At 36.7% G+C, this 23,131-nt stretch overlaps 1 protein-coding gene across 6 annotated transcripts in view; it reads right to left on the bottom strand.

Moving 5' to 3' along the window:
• The window catches only part of LOC111871901 (Ca(2+)/calmodulin-responsive adenylate cyclase), a 375,443-nt gene that overhangs the window by 39,646 nt on the left and 312,666 nt on the right, over nt 1–23,131 (bottom strand). For all 6 annotated transcript variants that reach the window (XM_023865290.2, XM_023865293.2, XM_023865296.2 and 3 more), the window contains exons 13-17: nt 19,438–19,623; nt 16,710–16,988; nt 12,307–12,572; nt 11,477–11,597; nt 9,848–9,967 (exon numbers count right to left, since the gene is read on the bottom strand). In XM_023865290.2, the coding sequence (XP_023721058.1) occupies nt 9,848–9,967; nt 11,477–11,597; nt 12,307–12,572; nt 16,710–16,988; nt 19,438–19,623 (972 nt within the window). The remainder of the gene's footprint in view (nt 1–9,847; nt 9,968–11,476; nt 11,598–12,306; nt 12,573–16,709; nt 16,989–19,437; nt 19,624–23,131) is intronic.

Genomic DNA, 23,131 nt, shown 5'->3' with positions numbered 1-23,131 from the left:
AATGCCTCAACAAGATCATGCCATCTTTGTTCGTGGTGTCATCAGGAAGTGGAAGTCAGCACTTTGCCATTTCAGTTTCAGGTCAATGAATGAATCCATAACCTACACACTATGATAACAAGGGAAATGGGTGGCTGAGAGCAATATCCGGTGTGCGGATCACTGTTATGTATTTGTGGAATCCACTCTGCCCTGTCTTCTGCTTCCCCAGGTGTTCAGTACAGATGGGAAACACACTTCCTAGTGAGACTTCCTATTTGGTTGCAATTCTTCCATACAAAATGCTGCACTTGTATTACAGCACTGCACACATATTCTCCATGTATGTTGTATCAGTGGCAGTAGATGGCACCAACTGTGTCTTCTTCTTTGGCATTAACTGCATTCACCCATCACTGAACAGTTTCATGCAACACACAACTGGTCCCTATGCCTTTTTTAACATATTATGAATCACACTGCATGCCAACATACAGAATCTGACTGCTGTCCTCATATCTATAGGGTTGAAACTTGCTTGCGCTCTTTCTTTTCCAATAACTCAGCACTGTGCGACCACCACACTGTCTACCTACTATGTACAGAAGATACTAACACCATATCTAAGCAGAGTTCACTCATTCCCCACCACTCTGCACTGGTGCCACCATACACAAAATATCTGAAACGCCTCTCATATTCAGTTCCCATCATATTAGATTGTAATATGTCCCCCAATTACAACCAAAATCAAAGAACACAAAATCTTCTAGACCAATAACAGCTGAAAGAAGAAATTCCAAATGGCAACAAGAAAATATAACCTATTTCATAAGTTCACCATTTACCATCAAACATACCATTATATAAACTTGGCCAAACTCATTCCTATTTCTTACGGAAATAATGCTGGTTTTTCAAATATACAATCCATGATAATAAATATTTTTGTAGGCCTTGGAAGAAACTACAATAATAGTAACGTACAATTATACTTGGTCAGAATGAATGAGAGACTGGTTTTCTACAGAACAACATTTATATTCCAGTTACACATATAATTTTTCACTTTGGTACTTACATGGGACATTCTTATCCTCTGAACTTACAAACATCATCACAAACTGTATTTTTGTAGAGTTCTCAATATCAGTTTAATTAAGATAACATTCCAAACAAGAGGCCCTCTTTAAAATCAGTACCACACTTTTGTGATAATAATACGAGTTCTTTCAACATTTATGTTCATCATGGTTAATTAATATGAAATCCCAACACATATACACATTGCATTTCATTGTCAGTAAATTAACTATCAGCAATTCAGGGTGCTATACCAGTCTAGTAATAAGCAGGATGACAGACTATCAATAAGCAGATGTATAGCTGGAATATAAACAGTAATACAATGTTGAAACAAGCACCTGAGAAACAAATTTTTACGCTTCCTCTACCCTGGAGGAGGAGGCAGCACGTTCCTCTGAAATGTTCTTGCATATCTACCAAACTACACAGTCAAACGTCCAAAAAGACTGTAATCTTAAATATTTACAACCTTTAAGGTTTATTAATGTGTACACAACCACTGGAGAAGGGCTGTCAAACTTCATCAAATCTGGTGATCAATCCCTCCAAAAGGTGCTAATCAGAATTAAATGGGAGTGCATAAATTTTTTATTTATACTGTAGCCTGTAGAGCTGTTATTGGGTAAAAACTTCAAAACAAACAATGGAACATCCATTACTATGCAACAGCTGTGAGATAAGGAAATATACCAGAGCCCTTACTATGTAACGCAAACAAAACACGTTCCTACAGAAACGATTTGAGCGACAATATAAGCGCTATGTTTTCCAATTGACTGAGCCGAGATGTTACAACCAGACATATTTATAAGTTAGTTCAGTTGGAAGGGAGCCACCATTCAGACAGGACTTGAGCATGGAAGCAGAGGAAGAGAGACTGTTGGAGCAATTATCAGGCAACTACTGGTGAAGACACAGCAGACTATAATTAAGTGTAGTCACAAGTCATGTGTTAAAGTGGTCAATAAGTCCAGTTTCCAATCCAAAACCCCACTGAGAGTCACTCATACATGTGAGAACTGGTGTCAGAAATGGTTGGACTGGATACTGCACTGGATCTTGATTGTTATACTGTCAAACTATAAAAATGGAACAAGTGACGGAATATCTAGTAGCTTCCACAGAAAAGATAGACGCTATGATAGATGCTAACCAAGCAAAAATGAATGCCCGGCTAGAAAAAAATTAAAACCTAGTGAAAAGGGATGATGGCCTGCCAAGAAGCAACAGAGGCCTCTCTGGAGAGCAAGGAGCCAACCTCAGTGAAGTCAGAGTCTGCAGCAGTACATATGGAAGTCCCTGAGGCAGAGGCTACAGTGAAAACTGTCAGAGCACTGAAGAAATGGAGCCAGGGCAATGGTGGGTCCTGGAAGAAGTTGGCTGCCACCTGCAGAGGGATGACCCACTGTGCCATTCCAAAGCCATGCAAGGGACATGGCTGTCAGGAACCAGGCAGGGACATTGTTGCACAAGGAGCCTGTAAAGGATGAATGTTTGGGAAGAAATGTTGGGCACAACCAGAATGTATAAATGGAATAAGGCATGGACATAAAGGAGCAATTACTTCTGAGGAAAGAGAGGACATCTGGCAGGATCTTCAGGAAGGCTGTAGAGCTGGAGATCACAATGCAAACAGTTGGGACTTCCACTAGGCTATGAAAAATGAGTGTCAGGACATTGTTGAGGGGTCGGTCCCTTCTGAAATGAAAGAAGAGACTGCACATAAAGGAGGAACCGGAGATGTAGGAGCACCAGCCACTTTAGGTAGTTTTACCTTATAGCCGACCACCATCCTAAAGATGCCAGGACTATCACTCGAGATGAGACCTTAGTCCCAGGGATACTGGTGTTTCAGATACTGGGGTGGTAACACACTTCTGGGTTCATGAATTACGGGGTCTCCAGAACCTGCACCATGTATTACTGTCTTAAGTTAAAACTGAGTATGGTGATTGTCAATCTTTACATTAGTCCTCCTTCAAGCTCGCCTCTCACTGATCAGTCCTGTTGTCACCATGATTTATATTCACATCAATTCACTCCAATCTCGCTAGCCATCACACTACTCCCTATCTCCTCTTGTGTCTCGACTCCCACTCCTCACTCCCTTCAGGTAGCTCCTAACCACAAGTCCCTAAGTGGCCATTAACAAAAAATAAGAGACAGCCAAGGATCAAGCTAAGCGTCAGTCCCGCATTCATTTACCAAGATGATTATCTTAAACTTTTTCAGGTCTCCAAAGTACATGGGTAGGCAATTCAAAACCTCTTCTGGCAAATCTCATACACTGTCAAATCATGGATCTATCACTCAAAATATCTGTCTATCTCGATGGAAAAGAACATTAGGAGCAAACTGGCGATGTTAACGACAATAGTGGCACCATAAGCCTAAGGAGTACTATGTTGAATTACAACTAGACGGTCCCGGGATGGTACCTCGCTCTAGGAATGCCTCTCAGGGTGTGAAAACAATGTATAAACTGGTCATAACCACAAACAAATAATTTTAGCAAGGGAGTATGGTTACAACCCACTCCAACTGAAAGAAGGATGTTTATTGTTTGCATCCTGTTGTGTCATGATGTGGAAGGAAGGATGATGGTGGTACACCTGAACTGACCGGCACCTTATCAGGGAGCCACTTCAGACAAGCAGCCTTAAGGATGGAGCAGTGGGAGCAGTTGGAGAGTAATCACCATGAGAACCAAGCCACAGGGAAGAAAGGTGAGACAGATCAAAGATCTCACAAGAACAGCCCTCGGAAAAAAATGGCTGTAAACCTATAGGCTATTTGGGACAAATAGCCTTGAGGAGGGACCAATGTAGCATGTTGAGCCATTACTGGGTAACAACCTTGAAACAAACAATGAAACAACATCTGTTACTAGGCAATGATTGTGAAATATGGAAATATACCATTGAAAAAATTTGAGAAAAAATAGAAAAGCTGTGTTTTCTGTTGTTCTAAGCAGAGATGTTATATCCATTTTTAACTGGTGATATAAAATGTTATTCTACACCATTCTTGTTTAGTCTGTAAGCCTGCTAACATTCTTTCCTGCATTTTTAGCTCTAAAGGGACATATGGATCTTAGTATAACTGTAAGTAAATTTCACGGTAAATTGCCAAAAAATATGAGGTATAACAAAGACATGACACCTGCTGGTAAAAGATGAAACTGTCACCATTTCGTAATGAAATTCACCATATTTTATATTCAGCAGTGTCATATGGTGATAGAACCTTGAGAGAAAAGCCACACTCCATACAATTCACAGTTTCCACTTACACCATTGTACTTTCCCACCTTGTAGAGAACTCAGGTCAACACGTTATATGCATGTATCTTGCCTCCTGAATGCACTAATCAAGTTTGGTTTAAAAGAAATTTCAAATAGACACACTATATGATTTAGCTGATACTTTTTCCTTAGGGTTTGTATTTATGATAAATTCTATAGGTATACTATGATTCAGCTTCAACTACTTCTAAACAAAAGTCAGCTCCACAAACTAAAGAGCATGATTAACATAATGAATGGGAAATATACTTTGCATACCAATAATATAAAAACAATGCAGCAAAATGTTAAAACTGCAGTCTAAAGCTCAACTACCACTGTGGAAATATAAGTATTAGTAACTAAAAGTGTATTAAAAATTCAGGGATAAATAAATTGGTGTCTTCAACAATTTTACTGGGTAGGTGAGGGTTCTGATATGGGAACGATAGGAATTCAGTCTCCACCATAATCAGTGTTTGAAACAGAGCAATCAAATATTGTATTTTAAAGGCATAAAGGAATGCAGAATCATCTGATAGATAAATTTGTAATACAAATAACCAACATTGTACCTGTCTTTACAGACTGAAAGACACATATTAAACATGCAAATAGCAATTTACTCTTTATCTTGGGCAATGGCAGACTAGGATAAAGCCAAAGATAAAGTAAACAAAAGGCACTGAGATTAGAGGTTTCCACAGTAGTGAATATTAAGACTGCGGTCTTCTGGAATGTGACACCATGTAGTTCAGTACAAGATTGGTAACTTTTCTGGAAGAACATGTTGCCTATACTTTCAGAGTAGAAGATGCAGGTAGCACATTCCTCCAAAATGTTGGTAACCATCTACAAGACCATACAGTGACCGCAGTATTACTCAAATCATCAAAAGTAGCTTCTGAAACATGTTGTTTGAGTACTATAACTAGTTCAGTAACATAAATATAAAATGAAACTGGGGAAATTTTAAATTCTGAACATTACAAGTGGCTTCAAGCAGAACTTCGTTCTCATGGCTAAAGACATTGATATTTTATTTGGAAATCTCTTTAAATATAGTGGAAGAGACTTTCTCTTGCATATTTCAGGATTGCAATCAGTTAATTTTGTTATCAACTCTATATCATCCCCACAAAACAGACGCACACATTACATAGCCTCCACCAACAGCATAAATCATAAATCAAGGTCAACTTACATTTCTATAACGGAAATCTGAAACTCAAAATTGGGTTTGCTTTTATCATTATAAAAATGCAGTATAATAACTGTCATTTGTTATTAAGTACATGTAAACTTTGAAATTATGCAACGAACGTTGTTTACACATTGCCTTCATAATATTTCATTATAGATTAAACGAGGAGGAAACCGAGAGTATGAGGTGGATTACCTCTGAGTGGTTACCTTACACACTGACTATCATCTCACTGGAAAGTTACTTTTAATTCTAGTCACCTTAATACTTGTCAACTTGCATTAAACACAAGCTTAATATCATTATGTCTTGAAGTACATTTTTCACTTATGAACCTACAATAATAAAATAATGACAATTTAACAAAAATTTCAGTAATATTAGCATATGTTATTTCTGAATTGTCACTTATCACCACGAGTACAATTCAGTTAGGTATGCTGACACAGTTTGGTGAAATTAGTAGCAAATATATAGGTCTGGAAACTTTTCTCTCCAGAAGCAGTGCTTTAATTTAAAAATAAATTAAAAATAATAATTTCATCTACAATTCACCTTCAGATTTAACAATTTTGATACAAATAATTATGGAAAAATAGAACTTAAAATGTTCATACAGTTTTCTTCACTCAGATTTGTTATGAGACTCTGCTACAGTAGGTCAGTTTTGTCTTTCACCTCATGAAATATATTTCATATTTATGCGCTCCTGGAAGGTTTCATGGTGAGGACTGGGACCAAATATGGGTAGTAGGAGCTATTCTGACAGAGATTTCCATTTCAAGCACTGATTATTATGGTAGTGAATTTAAAAAAGGAAACCAAACACCTCCCAAATCAAATGTTCAATCAATACTCAGAGATAAAGCAAACTATTCTCACTATATATGCTGCAGCTTGAAGATTATGAAATTTTATGGAAACTGAAAAACAAAATTGTAAGTCTATTACAGTAAAGTTTTAGTATCAATTACTACAAGAATGTTAATTCCTTCACACCAAAATTTTTTAATAGTTAACATACTGAACTACACAAAGAGACCAACTATTTTGCTATCACATTTATGTAGGCTTAAGAGCTATAAAGATAAATTTTACATCGTAAATTTAATTTCTACAAATGGAATGCTCAAACTGTTTGAGGTATTCATTATTGCTGATATTTCTGAAATGAAACAAGTAGTGAAAAAACCAAAATAAGAAAAAATTATGACATTTTCTTGAAACAAGACTGAACTATGACTTACTTCTTAATCTAAATAAATCACAATTATTAAGTATTTTACTATAAAAACAATGCTATCAATTTATATATAAAGATGCATCCAAACATATTTATTTTAATACTGATATTCATTTTCATCGCATTAAGTGGAGGAATTGTTTTGGAAGAGACTGTGGACCTGTCGTCTTGACAGATTACTGATGATGATGATGATGATTCATTTTCATTGTAGTGCATTCAGCATTAACTGCATCAGTGCTATCAAATACAATTACCACACATATCAATACAAGGACCCTTTAAGGTTAAGAGAAGAGTACCCATGAGGATGAGGGTCATCTTCTACATGGAGCATACAATGTGAGCCTTCAATCCTTAAATGCTAGATGACATTTAACAACCATTACACATTACTGAACTCCCACAATAATTATTTCTAACTAAAACTAATGTTCAGTATACGTAACTAACCTAGAGATTATAATAAAACAATGTGGGGTGGGACAGCTTGAACCACAATTACCATCACTACCAAGTTATCAGGATGAACTTTATATCATACACCATTTGCAACATGTGATGTAATGTAAAGAAACATCAGAACCAGGCAGCAACCCAGACAACTACCAGTGTGGGAGTTAATAGCATTAATGATGTTCTGTGATTGTCCAAATAAGCTTCAGCCTCTGTTCATCACCCTTGCATACATTATACACAATTTCCAAAGGCTAACAACATTACTGAACAACCCAGATCCCATCACAGATCAGCCTGCTATGAGAAATGCAGAAAATGAATGGATTCCAGTTTAAAAACAATATTTATATGCATCTTATCTGGAAAATATAGCCCAATACTTAAACTTTTAACTGAAAATTCAAGGGTCATTACATATGCTAGCTGTCATATACATCAGCATATATGGAATATACCCTCTACAAGTTCAGGCTACTTTCAATCATCTTCAGGGGATCAGACTATACAATAAAATTATTTAGTACTTTATTTATGAGGTCTTGAAATCAAATTAAACTTTTTGAGAACTATATACATGTTTTTCATGCTACTATTTTCCTACTACTCTTGTTTCTTCCTTCTTACTTTCTATTCTCATATTTTTATATTCTACTGAAGTTAAAATTCTTATATATTACATTATTTTCATAGAATAACATTTAAAGTCTTATTTATGCTTCCTCATTTTCAACTTACATGGTCCCTCATCACTCATTTTTCATTTCTGTCAATTGTGTTTCTATTCCTTGGTAGAAAAATGGTTAGAAACACAACTGAAAAAGATAAAAAAGAGTGTTAGAAGGTGACAATGAAAAATGGAAATAAGAATGTATATAATATTTTAAGAAAATTACAATATCTGTAGCGTGCAGGCTGGTTATTGGGTAATGGTTGTCAGGCAACACCTACTGCTAGAGCAGCAGATTCTTAATAAACAGGGTTATGGAACCCGTTTCAGGTCAACAGCCATACCATAAAGAGAAACACACAAACTTTAATTGATGCTAGTAAGGAGGTTGGTCTAGAAGTAAACACAAAGAAAACTAAGTATATGTTGCTGTCTCGTCACCATAATCCAGGGCAAAATCATGACATAAAGATAAGTAACAGATGTTTTGAAAATGTGGCACAGTTCAAATATTTGGGAATGATGATAACACATCAAAACCTGATTCAGGAGGAAATTAAGAGGAGACTGAACTCGGGTAACGCTGGCTACCGTTCAGCTCAGAACCTTTTGTCTTCTTGTTTGCTGTCTAAAAACATAAAAATTAGAATACACAAAACAAAATTTTACCTGTGGTTCTGTATGGATGTGAAATCTAGTCTATGACTTTAAGGGAGGAACATGGACTGAGGGTGCTGAGAAGAATATCTGGACCGAAGAGAGATGAAGTGACAGGAGGTTGGAGAAAACTGCACAATGAAGAGCTTCATAACTTGTACTCTTCTCCAAGTATAATTAGAATGATCAAGTCAAGGAGGATGAGATGGGCAGGACATGTACAACTAATGGGGCGACGAGGAATTCATATGGGATACTGGTGAGAAAGCTGGGAGGAAGGAAACCACCGGGAAGACTAAGACATAGGTGGATTGACAATATTAAACTGGATATTAGAGAGATAAGATGGGATGATAAGGATTTGTTTGATCTGGCTCAGGATAGGGACCAGTGGTGGGATCTTGTGAACACGGTAATGAACCTTTGGGTTCCATAAAATGCTGGGAAGTTCTTCTGTAGCTGCACAATTGTTGGTTTCTCAAGAAGGGCTCAGCTCTGTGAGTGAGTGACAGCACAAGATAATATGACAATAAAGTAAGACAGAAATACCAAAAGGGACACATGATAACATTTCTACATAGCTTCAATGTATGGTCTGAACATCCTGAAGATGGCTGAAAATATTCTTCATATGAAGGGTAATAGGTAAAGTTGTCCCTGTGTTTAACTAATTAAGCACCAAACCATGAAGGCGTGTGGGAGTGTGGATGTATAGATCTACATGTTCTTGACCTCAGCATTAGATGGAGGTGAGTGGTCAGCTTCATGCCCTTGCTGCTTCACCCCCAGAGAAAGAGCTCCTGGTACCCACTGTATAGGAGGATGGGTGGGCCTCAGTGCTGGTATGGATGATGTGGAGAAGATAAAATTCTTGAGCCTACCAGGACTCAAACTCTGACCTCTCGGTTGTCCAGCCAGTAAGCCAGTTGCTATACTGACTGAGCTATCACGGCTCCTTTGACATGGATGGAGGATATACATAATACATGACTGTATCTGATGGTACTGAAGCAGTAGACATGTAAAATATTTACTCTCACATAAATAGTCCAGAATCATCCTCTGTTATGAATTTTGTGTTACTAATGCTTTCAATCAATTTGGCTCTTTATCAGCAATAAATTAATTTCCTTAGGAAAGAAATATAACAGAATGAGCAATAAATTTAATACTGTTACATTAAAAGTGTTTCAAATATTTTTGAAAAGGCCAATTAAGAAGTAAGATATTAATGCAACATTGAACTGTTACATGTGCTTTGAAGTTACCATGTTACTGCGAAACTGGTTGTCTAGAAAATGTGTGGCAACATGGGCTGGTAGTAGGTTGAAGAGAATGCGTTTGTTGCTATGCTGCAAAGCATCCATCTCACGTTTTTCCTCATTTGCCTGAAAGAAATCCACACTCAATATTACATATCTCAAAAATCATGGAAGAATTGTTGTGACATGGAACTTCTTTACACAGTAGTTATATCTGCCATAAATATACTGCATTACATCTTAGATATCATATCTCATATCTTACATGTGATCAGGATGCTCTCAGCTGATGTTTACAGAGAAGTTAATTATGCATTTTTATTCTGGTTTTACTTTAGACATAAGAAAATCCAATAAAATGAGAGCAAGACACTCAGCTCTATTGTTAAAGACAATTATCATCTATTCAAGGTACTTGCTGTCTGGCTCCACAGTCTAACAACTGCTTGGGTTCACTGGCTCCATGGGTCCAATTTTACAATATCTGGAGCAGCTTACTGTTCATACATAATGAGTAATGTGGAAGAAAGCTATAGGTAATCTTCACTGTAAGTATACATATATTAGTTGTGCACTGTAAGATCACAGCACAAATGAGCCATAGCAGCTGTTGTTGGGAATTGTGGACTCAGAGTGACGCAAAACACACGCGTTGCCAGTAAACACTTCCCCACGGTGACGTAACAGTAGATGTGTTGCAGAAGGCAACGTTTCACACTTTATATATATATAGGCTGTGGCAGTGGTGCCAACAGAAGACAGTGGAAACCAGACAGAAGCCAGTGGAAGCCGACAGAGGTAGTGTTTTGGCAGAAGCCAGTGGTTAGCCAGCAAGGACAGTTCAACAGTTCAACATTCTAGTAAGAGTAATAAACACAAAAGGAGTGACTGTGAAACGACTTGTTTCAAAATTTGTGTTACAGTTACGCTGAATTGTAGTTACGTGGAAGAGTAATAAAGTGACGAGGCAAGAATATGCCTCGAGGTCTTGTTCCACAACAGCTGTTGTGGGAGGGGGGAAGAAAGAGGGAACCACAATTTCTAAACTAATCTACAAATACATATCTGAGCAGGTGTACTAATGGAGTGCAGAAGAATGTCTAGACCTTCAGCATTATTCACCCCACCAATGACTTAAAGTCAGCTGTCACAGACATTTGTGGGTTCAGCTCAGTCTTGCGCTGCTGAGAAGTACTGCAGATACTATCCCATCTTCCTCAGAAGACAATGTGAACTAATGTAATAGTGAGTCTACCCTGAGCTTATTTGGAGAAATTTGATGAAATGCATGTAAGATTTGAAGTTTTCACAGCAGTCAGTGTTAAACATTGACCCTAAATATGGAGCCATCATGTTCACCCAAAACACTGGTGTGCATTTATAAGCTCACATGTTGCCACAACCCAGACTTCATGAAGTTCAGTTTTGGATTCAAAGAGTATGGTTTATATGAATAAGATGGACCAATATGATATTTTTCCACGGTGTACTTAATTTAAACAATGAAGCAATAAACTTCATGCATGTCATTTTAATAACAGATACGTCCCCTGGTTACTAATGCCCAGGAATATTTAGATATGTACAGTGTCCAACAGTCATATTTAAGCAGTTCCACTCTGAATTACTTTATACCTGAATCTGCCACAGGAAGTCCAGCCGAGCTGTCCACTCCATTTGCCGGCCATGAATCACAACAGCCAACAGGAACATGAGAACATATACAACTCCCAGCACATGCTGTGGAACCACTGATCTGAGAAATCAAAATTAATACTGGTAACAGTGTATTAGCTTGACAGGCCTCTGTATGATCAGGCAATCATGGCATGCCACAAATGAAGGGGAATCAAACTGGCAGAAGGTTAATTAAATAACTCTGGTAGTATAACCTCAAGGTTCACTGCTAACAACAAAGCCTGCCACTAGACACAACCCTAAGCCACCTTTTGAACTTACTATTATGCATTTCCTGGACTTATCTAATTTCAACATAAACTCCATTCATACTTGTAACTGTTGCCATTTTTTTTTTGTGATACATCACATATACTTACAGGAAGTTTGGATTTGTTGCAGATTTTGGTTAAGTGGCTTGCTCATGGAGTCAGTTCAGTTTGAGAATAATTCCTTTCCTACCCCATAAAAAATTCTTTGCATTATACAAGGGTACAAGTTAGGTAGACATCTAACATAATGAAGATCGACAAAACCTTACCATATATGTACCTAGGAAAAAGAAATAAAAAAAAAATACATACAGCATTTTAACATGGAAACCCATCAGCAAGTTGCTGCTTAAATTATCAAGGAGGAGATTGAGGAACAGTGCAGAAATGCATCTTTAATATGTAGACTGTGAGGGTGTAATTGGCACAAGATTATGCCCAATAGTGGACTCCATTATCAAAAGGGTTGGATCTTCAGGTTCAGTCATTACAGTGTTACTTATGATGCAAACTTACCTGACACGCTGATCATAGCAATGAAACAGGGCTATATGGGAGAGTTCAATGAGCAAGATATACACTGTAGCCATGACGATAAGAAGGATCCCCTTAACAAGGATGGGCAGCCGGAGGAACACAGCTACAGCCAGGTACCCAAGTGTGCATGAAAGAATAATATACTGGGGCAAGGGGCAGGCACGATGATCATGGTAGGTTGATGTGTCCAGCGTCACATTTGCTGTAGACTGCATAGGACAGGGCACATCCCACCGACAAGTGAACTGTGAACACAAAGCATACAGGAATTTGGTTCTTTGTTCATTCTGGACCATGTTAAGTTCAGCATATCATGACATCTGAGTACATGAATCCAGTATTATACAAAGGTGCAGAAAAACAGGCTATGAATTTTATACTAGTCACAATATTAAATATGTACTTATATGCTGTTCCCATTTCTCTTTGCAAAGTCAACATACCTATTACTATTTTGTAACTGTACGATTCTGCTGTCACAATATTTGCAATATATACTTCATTGTACACTATCACTGGGGTGAGCTTCATGAAAGCAATTTCATTAAACCATATCACAGTGCTTTTGTTATTTCCAATATGTCTCAGTTCTTCAATGTAACTTCCAGAGAAAGGTTCAACACAAAGCAGTAATTTAAAGATTAACATTTTCTGTGGTGCATATTACATAAAACATTTCCACCTGCATTTTAAAAATCTAGTGATTTATTTCATTTCTGTAAAAGCATTCAGTAACACTAATGGTGGCAGTGATGACAATGTGATGATGATAATTTGAGAAACTATGGATCAAGAAGACCAGACTCCTTTGTACCCTACCCTTCCTCCTAATATGTAGGGACGAAAGCACCATTCCATGCTTTTTACAATTTCAGCACCACATTTGATCCCATGCCACCAGAGGGATCTAGAGATGCACTAGCTCCCCAGAATACAATGGTCATCTTCGATGTTGTGTCACTTTTCACCAGGATGCTGATTAAGGAGGCCATTAGTTTCCTAAGGAGATATTTTGAAGATGCCCTTAGGCTCTTCTGCCATGTACTGACCTCCTTATACTTTAGTTTCAATAGCCAGTTACACCAACAAACTGACAGCATGGTTATTGGTTTGCCACTGTCTCCAGTTACTGCCAATTTCTTTGTTAAGGAATTTAAAAAAATGGCATCTGACCAGACAACCAACAACTAGTCGCTGTTTACATTCTCTATAGAACGGACAATACTTTGCAAGGTGAGGCACCGACTAAATACCAATTAACATTAATATTACTACATCTACATCATGAGCCTCCAATAACAGTTCTTATACACAAAATATACAAAACTCTAATTTGTCCATGGGAATGAAACAAAATCACAAAAACCAACGACTGACTCGACGATGTAAAGCATCAATCGAAGAATTTTATTCTTGTTTTATATTATAATGTTTGTTTTATATAATCTAATTTATTTTATTTTTATGTCAAGTATTTTAATATAATTAATATTATTGTATCCAATTTTATTAATACTGCAGTTCAGTGTTGTATATATATTAGCCATGTATTTGCCTGATGATGGCTGTTAATAGCCGAAACATGTAGCAGAGCCAAAACCAGGCACTAACCTTGATACAGTTGTGTTGTGGCGGTCTTAATAAAGAAGTTGTATATTATAACACAACAGGATGTATGAAATGAAAATTATAAATGCTACCTAACATTTACACATAGAGACAGAACAGAATGTGGTTAATACTATAAAGATTTGTTTGCCTGTCACAATTCATCCCTCTTTGTCTGGCTTTCATATGCAAGCCATACAACAAACATATTTATATCCCTTGTTTAACACAGAGGTTACAATCCTGAATTATGCTGCGGATATGAAAACAATGTTCTGCAAGGGTAATAAGGGATAAGGGGAAGTGGCTTCAGATACATGCAGTATCCACTGTTCTCACAATCCCACTCTTGCCATGTTCCAATTTTATGATCCCATTTCCATCAGGAGCCAGTGCTTTTCTTACAGAGGAAATAAGCTGGCCTGAACTCAAACCCACACATGTAGCAGAAATTTAAAAACTCTATTTTGACTTACTGTACACATATAAGAAACAAACATTTATATAAAATATAGCAAGAGCAAAGATACTTTGCCCCCAACCCTCCCCAATCATAGTAACAGCACAGTTTGGGTTTTCCCCTGTATCCTACCAATAGAAGCAGGTAGTCTTGGTTTTCCCTCATCCGAGCAATGATCCCACTGAATTTATGATTCCATTTACACCATGGTCTCATTGTTATCACACTCCCACTGCTGTAAAGATCCACATGCCTTTCTTACAGAGGAAGTAATGGTAAACAGGTTGATTTGGACTCAAACCCATGAATGTTTTCAAGTGTCTAATACCATACCAGGGACGTCCTCTACAATCATGACATATCTGGTTAGAATAGGTGCAATGATGCAGAAATGTTTAAAGAATGAACATAGGCACATTCTTCTTTATACACATAGATACATATATACTACCAGAAATAGTTTTCATTTATAACTTCACTGATTCACTGACATAAAAATGCCTTCCAACATACTACACTTCCGCTATATTCTCATTTTCAAGCATGCCATTTTCCTGTTCCAGAATAATTACTTTTGAATCTATTTTTGTACAACATTACTATATTTACAATTTGTAGCCTTATTTTGGGAAAAAATAATACGACACTTTACATATACAGGAAATTATTTCAGGACTGTGAAGGACATGTTAGATTGTTCAACAAAGTTGTTCCCACAGTGAGAGTCACTGCAAGGTTGGGCACAGGTACAACATGGTCTCAATTTGCCAAATATTTGCATGTGCGCATATGCTAGTCCATGGCTAACTGCAACCTGACCCTCAGATGTATAAAACAGGCATATATATAAATCCATATAAATCTATCTATATCTATAAATCTACATATATCTATATAAATGACTTGCCTAAAATATTAAATAAATTTTCTATGCCTATAATTTTTGCTGATGATACTAGCATCTTATTTTCACATTCTAATATAAATGATCTTAACAGGAATAATCTTATAACAATTGAAATTTTAAATGGATGGTTTAGAGCTAATAAATTATCTTTAAACTTTAACAAGACACACTGTATTCAATTTAGAACTAAGACAATAATGTCAGATACTTTTACAATATATCGTTTTAATAAGTTTATTAACAGTACCCTCAGTACTATATTCTTGGGAGTTGTAGTTGATAGTGCCTTAATATGGAAGAATCATATTGATTTACTTGTAAAAAAGATTAAGAAAGTTCTTTTTCCATCAAACGTTTATTCTCATACTATTGATACTAGGCAAAGACAAGATTTGTATCTACCGCAAGCTAATTTAACTATTTATCAAAAAGGAGTTTATTATGCGGGTATAAAAATATTCAATAAATTGCCCATAGAGATTAAGAACACCTCTAATAATTTTAAAAAGATTAAGGTTTTATTATGGCATTTCTTGAACACTCATATATTTTATACTATGGATGAATATCTAAATAGATAACTTTTATTATTGTTGTATTCATTGTACTGTCTAGTTGTGTAATAACTATGTATGAGTATGTATTCTATGCTCTATATTATTTTATGACATGTTCTATATCCATCTTTGGATCTCTTGAACTTACAATAAATACAAATACAATAAATCATACACAACAAAAATTGTGCTAACCAAACTTATATTAACCAAGGAATTATTGTATATATATATATATATATACAGGGTGTCCCAGGAGGAATGGACCAAACTTCGGGAGGGTGTTCCTTATGTTAAAGTATGCCGATATAACCCAAAACACCTATGTCCAAAGTTGAACGGTTACGGAGATAATGGCCCGAGAAAAGTGTGGTCTTCTAGTGGGTCTACGGACTGTACCTATCAGCTGAGTGGCCTTATCTGTGTTTGTCCTTGAGTGCCATGATTCAACCCTAGCTGTACGTATGTAGTTGGCTTTATCAGAACGCGCAGTCAGCACGTTACGTCAGCGCTTGCCATTCATGTGTCATGTACAGTGCTTGGAAACCCTAAGGACAATTATGACATGGTGAGCGAGTATTTTGTACTTCAATTTTATAGCTTCATGTTAGTCACAAGTTAGTTTGATGTTATGTACATTATTAACATTACAGAATCCACATATTCCTGCCAGTTTTAATATGTATTTTGTAATCAACAAGTGTGCAATGCCGGTCAAAGTTTGACACTTCTCTGGCCATTATCTCCGTAACCGTTCAACTATATATATATGTATATATGTGTGTGTGTGTATGATGTATTCATTTCTTTATTTATATATATTTCCTCTTGTGTTTGATGGGATACTCACGACATTGACTTGTGCTACAGTGTAGATTAACACAATAGTGAACACAGTGATGGCAAGACGTAACACAAAACTCTGCGAGATGTCCCAGAGGATCCACTGCAGCCTCACTGCCAGCAGAAGCATCAGTACAACTGACACCCAGATGAAAGCAGTGAGGAATAACAACAACAGAATGATTGTACGTGGCAATATCACAGCTTGGAGCCCTCCTATCAGCAGCAGCAGAACTAATGAGCAAGCCAAGGAGCTGCTGAACCCAACATCTGTGTCATCATGGTACTGAAATCATACAAAACCATGACGAAAATGGGACTGTCATGTTGGAGGAGAACAATAAATTATATGCTGAACAAACTGTTTCCTCAGGAGGAGGCATCAAACTCAGTCTCATCACGAGATCTGAGACTGAATGACAGCTATAGTACACGAGTAGTTAGACTGATGGCAGCAAACAAAAATTAAATTCTTTTATTAATATCATACTTACTTACTCATGGAGCTGAGCCCTTCTGGAGGAGCTGCCAATTCTGCAGCTACTCAAGAATTTCCCAGCATTTTATGGAACCTGAAGGTTCATTACTGTGTTCACATGAGCCCTCCACTGGCCCTTATCCTGAGCCAGATCAATCCAATCCACACCATCCCATCCTATCCCTCTAAGATACATTTTACTATTGTCCACCCACCTACACCTTGGTCTTCCCAGTGGTCTCTTTCCTTCTGGCTTTCCCACCAATATCCTATACGCATTCAATGATTAGAAAAGAAATATTAACTCATATTGTTAATGGCGCTTGAAAGGGTGAATATTATCATCGTCCTCACCATCACTGATGCTGTTGTCATTGTTACTGTTTCAAGTGCTAAGCCTAATGAGGCCTGCCATGGATATTACAAAACAGCTTCCATTATTTCATATGCCTTCCTAAAATTTGTTTTCTTTCTGGCTAATATTCATGAGCCATTTTTTTTATCCTGTCAGAGCTCACCTGTCAATATGATGTTCCTACTTTATTATGTATTCTTCTAAGAATTCTATTATTATTATATTATAAAATTTGTAGTTCTGTCATAATTTCATCTTTTCTATGGTCTGGACAGCTGTATCCCCCCGTTCCCACAAATACATTTATGATTATACAAATGTTCTCTCATCAGTTCTTCTAATTCTCAATGATCCACTACCAAAACATCATGATCTAACAAGTGCCTTACAGAGTTGCATATTTGTAGGTCCACAAACTAATGAACAAATCTTCTTCTCCTTTACAGCACATATTATTGCCCAAAAAACTAAAAATATCAAAGTATTAAACTCTTATACTACATATTATTTTACAGGAAAAAATATTTCTAATGATAGGCATGAATAAATAACTGTTCCCAAGCCAAAATATTTTTGCATATGAACGCAACGCTTAACATGACATTAACAACTGTGTAAATTTCTGTTAAAAGCACAACATTTTGTGCAATGGGATGAAACGAGAACTAAGACTTCCCTCAAAATTTCATTCCCTGTTAATATATTAGCTTTAGTCTTGAAATCTTCTTGCAGAAGTACTGCAGTACACAACACGCAGCACATAGGAAACATCTAACCATAAGCCACATATCCTCAAGCTGACATCTCCCATCTTCGGGACGAATTAACAAGGAGGAGCTTAACATTTTACTTCAAATGTTTTAAATTTTAAATATTTTAACATTGGCGTTTTAACTTGAGGGCAGTTTCGGATGAATGTGAGAATTGAACGTGCATTCAACAATCCTAACAAGTGTTGTGCTTTTACACGTAGACGTATTGTAGCAGCGTTCACGCAGCAAACATAACTGTGTACATCTTAAACAACGGCAGTGTTTTCATGCTTGTACTATGTGCCTCTGATGATGGTTTTATTAAACCGAAACATGTAAGGCAGAAGTGATAAAGAAGTGACCTATAAATTGTTACACTGACAGACTTTTTATTGACTTTGTGACAAATTTATCATTTGTACAAGCACACCCTCATTTATGTATTCAGGCTTCAAATGTCCATACATAATGGGTCTTAATTCTTAGGAACACACCCTACTTATACACTGCATTGGTTTCTATATGTATATGTGACATTTGAATTGACTTATGACCCACATCTCATGACTCACTTCAGAGGTTAACTTCAGACATGGAGGCTTACACACATCAGTGGCACAGAATAGCATATCATATCATACTATATAAATGATAACTTTCAATATAACCCATTACTTAATGTCATATTTACATGTTTAAATGCATTTCCTTAATCTGTGAAATCTTTACAACCAAGAAAGAGCACAATCAGCAAATTTATCATCGTAAAATACCTGGTCAAGAATATAATACTCACCTTTAACATTAACTGCCAGAGAGAAACATCTCCAATATATGCAGTTCTGCATCACAGGGCTTTCCTGGGAACACAGTTCCTGCACACATTTGTGTATAACCCTATTACCTTCATTTCTAGTTTTTATAAACTAATATTCCTTTCTACAGCCCATATATGATTATTTTCCCTTACAGAATAATACATTTAAAAGTGTGTCTACTGTATGTATTTCAAGCTTTCTCACATTCCATAGGCGCTAGTGTTGATTGTTCACTCTACTTTCATACAGCAACGTCTAAAACTTCAGCAAAAACAGCAGTAGTTAGCCTTTTTGGTAGAAGTAAGCACTGAGAAACTTTAATAGCCACCAACCTGAGTCTCCTTCTCATGGTCTTTGAAACACAGAGTTGCTAGATTGACATGCGTGGACTTCTCCCTGTCCACACTTCGAGCATCAATGGCTTGGGCCAAGTACTTGTTAACTCGATTGGATGGTTGATGGTACACGCTTGAATGCCTCTTCTTAAATGGCCGCTTAAATTTTTCTGTTACCTTGTTCTGTAAATATTTCAAACAAAGGTTTTTAACCCACATTAAAAATGTGACCATATAGTAATGACTATTCATTAAAGTGTTTAAACACATTAAGAAATCATGATCAACTTCATTTTAAAACTTTATAGTCCTTTGTTCACACTTTTTACTCGAAAACAAATAATTTGTATGATTATGGGGGTTATAACAAAATGGTGGAAAGAAAGAAATTCTGCCAGGGGAGTAGACACTTGATCTAATTCTCACTCATAACATGGTATTCATGTTAGAGGAAGAATACAAAATATGGGTCACTGTGCTGTATTTTGCTGATAACTTTATTATTGGTTAAGAAGAAATAAAGACCTAAAATCAATCACTAAGAGAAAATAATTAGATAATGAAAGGGAAATTTTCATAGAGAGTAAAATGCTAGATCATCTTCTACATCTTCCATTGTAAATGACCCATCAGACCATGAAACCCAGTTTATTACAATTAATAATATTGCTCCTGCAAATTATACACTACTGTTGTCCCACACAGGCAAGCAAATAAATAATGAAGCAATTATAGAATTTCAGCTCTCATTAAAAAATGAGACTTGGAAATGAATTTACAACAACAATTTTAATAATAACAATAACATTAAGTTCCACTCTTTTTAAGGATATTTCTAAATATCTTGAAAGCTACAAAGAGTACAGTCTTCTGGGTTGGCATACAGTGTAGCTCGCAGACAGCCAGACATTTCAGAGGCACACAGTGCCTCCATCTTCAGAGTCGAAGAATAAGCCAAGAAGATGCAAGTGGCAAGCTGCCTGATATGTTAGGATCTATTCAAAGTATACAGTGTTACAACCCAAAGATTTTACTCTCCATAGTCAGCACAATGAGAACCTCAAATCCACCATCCATGAAGCTAGCTGTCCAATTAATATAACAATATAGGCAAAGGAATGAATGATCTGACTACACAAAGAGTAAAAAAAAATTGAAAATATAAAAACAGTCTTTACATTCATAGCAGGAATAAAAGTGATCCAAAAACAGAAGCATTTTATAGGAAATATTGTAAAATTTTAAACTAAGTTACAAAAGATGCTAAAGAGATTATTATAGTGAATGTATAGTACTCTCAATAGAAAGAAGGCTACATGGAACACAGTAAAACAAATAGATGAGAAAAATACATTTACCTGAACAGATACCCTCTTTTCTTATAAATGGTGAAAAGGCAAAGGATGCTAATATGGTTGATGACACTTTCAATTGTTTTTTAACAATTATTGGTGATTTAAAATGCATTATGTAAGGAAAGAAGATGCAACTATATTAAAGGAAAAATTAGTTCTCTGGGATAAAATTACTAGAATTTCAGTCACAGAGGTTGAGATAAATATTGTTGTGTATTTTCTCAAGCAAGAACTGTGGAGCTAGAGAGACAGCTGTTGCTAGAGAATGGGCCTAAAACAACAATCGATTCTATGCAATGGCCGCGAAACAAACAACAGAACAATGTCCACCGCCAGACAGCAGATTCTTAATAAGTAACAACTGAACAGCAACAAGTTTTGTGCTCAGTTGAAAGTCAGGCTATGAAGAGAAGACTATGAGATTGATGTGGAATAGCCACTGGCCTGGGAGCTAGTCAGCTGAAAGTCAGGCTGAGACTGGTATAGTTACTGTGTTAAAATCCGTTGCCAGGAAATGGCTAGTGGAGACTGTAAAAGACTGAGAATACTGGTCTACATGTGATAGAGATCTGTAAAGTGTAGTCACAAGTCATGAGTGTGTAAGTGGTCAATAAATTCAATCCAAAACAATGTTGAGAGTCACTGTAACACTCACAATATATTCCCTCAAATCAATAAAACTTGTTCAGATTATGATGAAATAAAAAGTAAAACTCTGAAGTCATGGCATCTTTCATCAGCACTCCATTACATTCTTATTATCACTGAATACAAGTTCTGTTCATTTTAAAATCTCAACAGTAAAATTATATAAAATGGTATAAGTGCTTCATGATAAACTATAGGCCTATTTCACTATTAACTGCCTTCTCTAAAATTTTGGAGAAAGTTTTGTATAACAAATGACAGATGACAAATGACAAACCAGATAAGTCATTACATGCATACTAACAACATATTAGCTCCAGAACAATTTGACTTCAAGGAGGGTACATCTATTGAAAAAGGATATTCAAGTTAATTGTAAATTTATTTAAAGCCGCCATTAACCAACAAATGCATGTTAGAGGAATGCCACATCAACCTGAATACAAGCCAGGCTTCTTCCCAAAACTTATGCTATTAAAGATAGGGCACAGCTTATTAGCAATTCTTAAATAAAACATCACTTTCTGACGTTATTTGGGCATTCTGTCATCTCAAAAAAGTACATACATAGAAACAATGTATTTCCAAATTTGAATTCTTGCAAGTTTATTTTCAATGTTATATTCCAGAATTCCACACTGTACCTCTTTTGTGTTCAGACATTCAGAGGGTCTAAAAGTACTCATATAACTGAAGTGTCATGCAAGATGTGGTGAATTCACATTAATGACAGTGAGTATGGAAAGACATATGTCCAAGGCACTCCAAATCTCTCTTACAATTCACAAGTACTTGTGGTCATATAATATTGTGAAGTGCTGAGCTATGGATGACGCCCCCCCCCCCGGGAGCGGTGACGCGCCGAGCGGAGCCGAAGTTAGCTGAGTCCCAGCATCCTGGTAGCTATGCAACGCGAGTCAACAGCGGTGACGTCACCACGGGATACCGCGGTTGCTAGGCAGCAGTAAACAACACCGGACAGCGTTGCTAGCAACACGGCGCCAGGCAACAAGGGTGCCTATTACGTGGCTGTTTTCTGCGTTGTCCACACGAGGCTAGATACGGAGCAGCGAAGATTATTCACAGTCAGTTCTCAGTTCGCAAGTTACGAGTTACAGATGCGTGTGCGAGAATCACTGGTAGTTCATGATAACCAGTTATATTTGGAGTGTGTAATTCAGCGAGACTTGTATAGCTCCCGTGCTATTAATATGTGAAGACTCTTGAAGATAGAGTTAAGAGATTTTGTTGTAGGTTTTGTAAAGTGTTTAAACCCGTAACATTGTTATAATTAATTGTAGCCAATACTTGTAGATTGTTAAATAAACCAATTAACCATCTCTAGGGCGTCTTCAGTAATGAAACACGTTACAATATTAACCTCTCTTTGAACAGTCTCCGGTATGCACATTCCAAACAGTTCATGCTAAAAATACTTCTGAAGCCACAATTTGGAAACTCAACTATTTTACCAACTTCAATACACCACTCTACACTAAACTGCCCAAAACCAGCTATCATCCTAAAAGAATTATGAAATCTAGATGCCTGTGCAATGCAAACTTTGATGAACCTATGACACAGTGAGGAGTAACAGTGTAGTCATTACCATAAGCATTTATCTAAATAAGGAAATACCACACAAGATCTGAACCTGGATGGGAAATGGAGAGACAGGCGGAGCTATG

The sequence above is a fragment of the Cryptotermes secundus genome, unplaced genomic scaffold (genome assembly GCF_002891405.2).
Source record: "Cryptotermes secundus unplaced genomic scaffold, Csec_1.0 scaffold1350, whole genome shotgun sequence".
NCBI classification, from domain to species: Eukaryota; Metazoa; Arthropoda; class Insecta; order Blattodea; family Kalotermitidae; genus Cryptotermes; species Cryptotermes secundus.
Note: the sequence above shows the minus strand (reverse complement) of the source record. Positions and strands in the feature narration are given on the sequence as shown.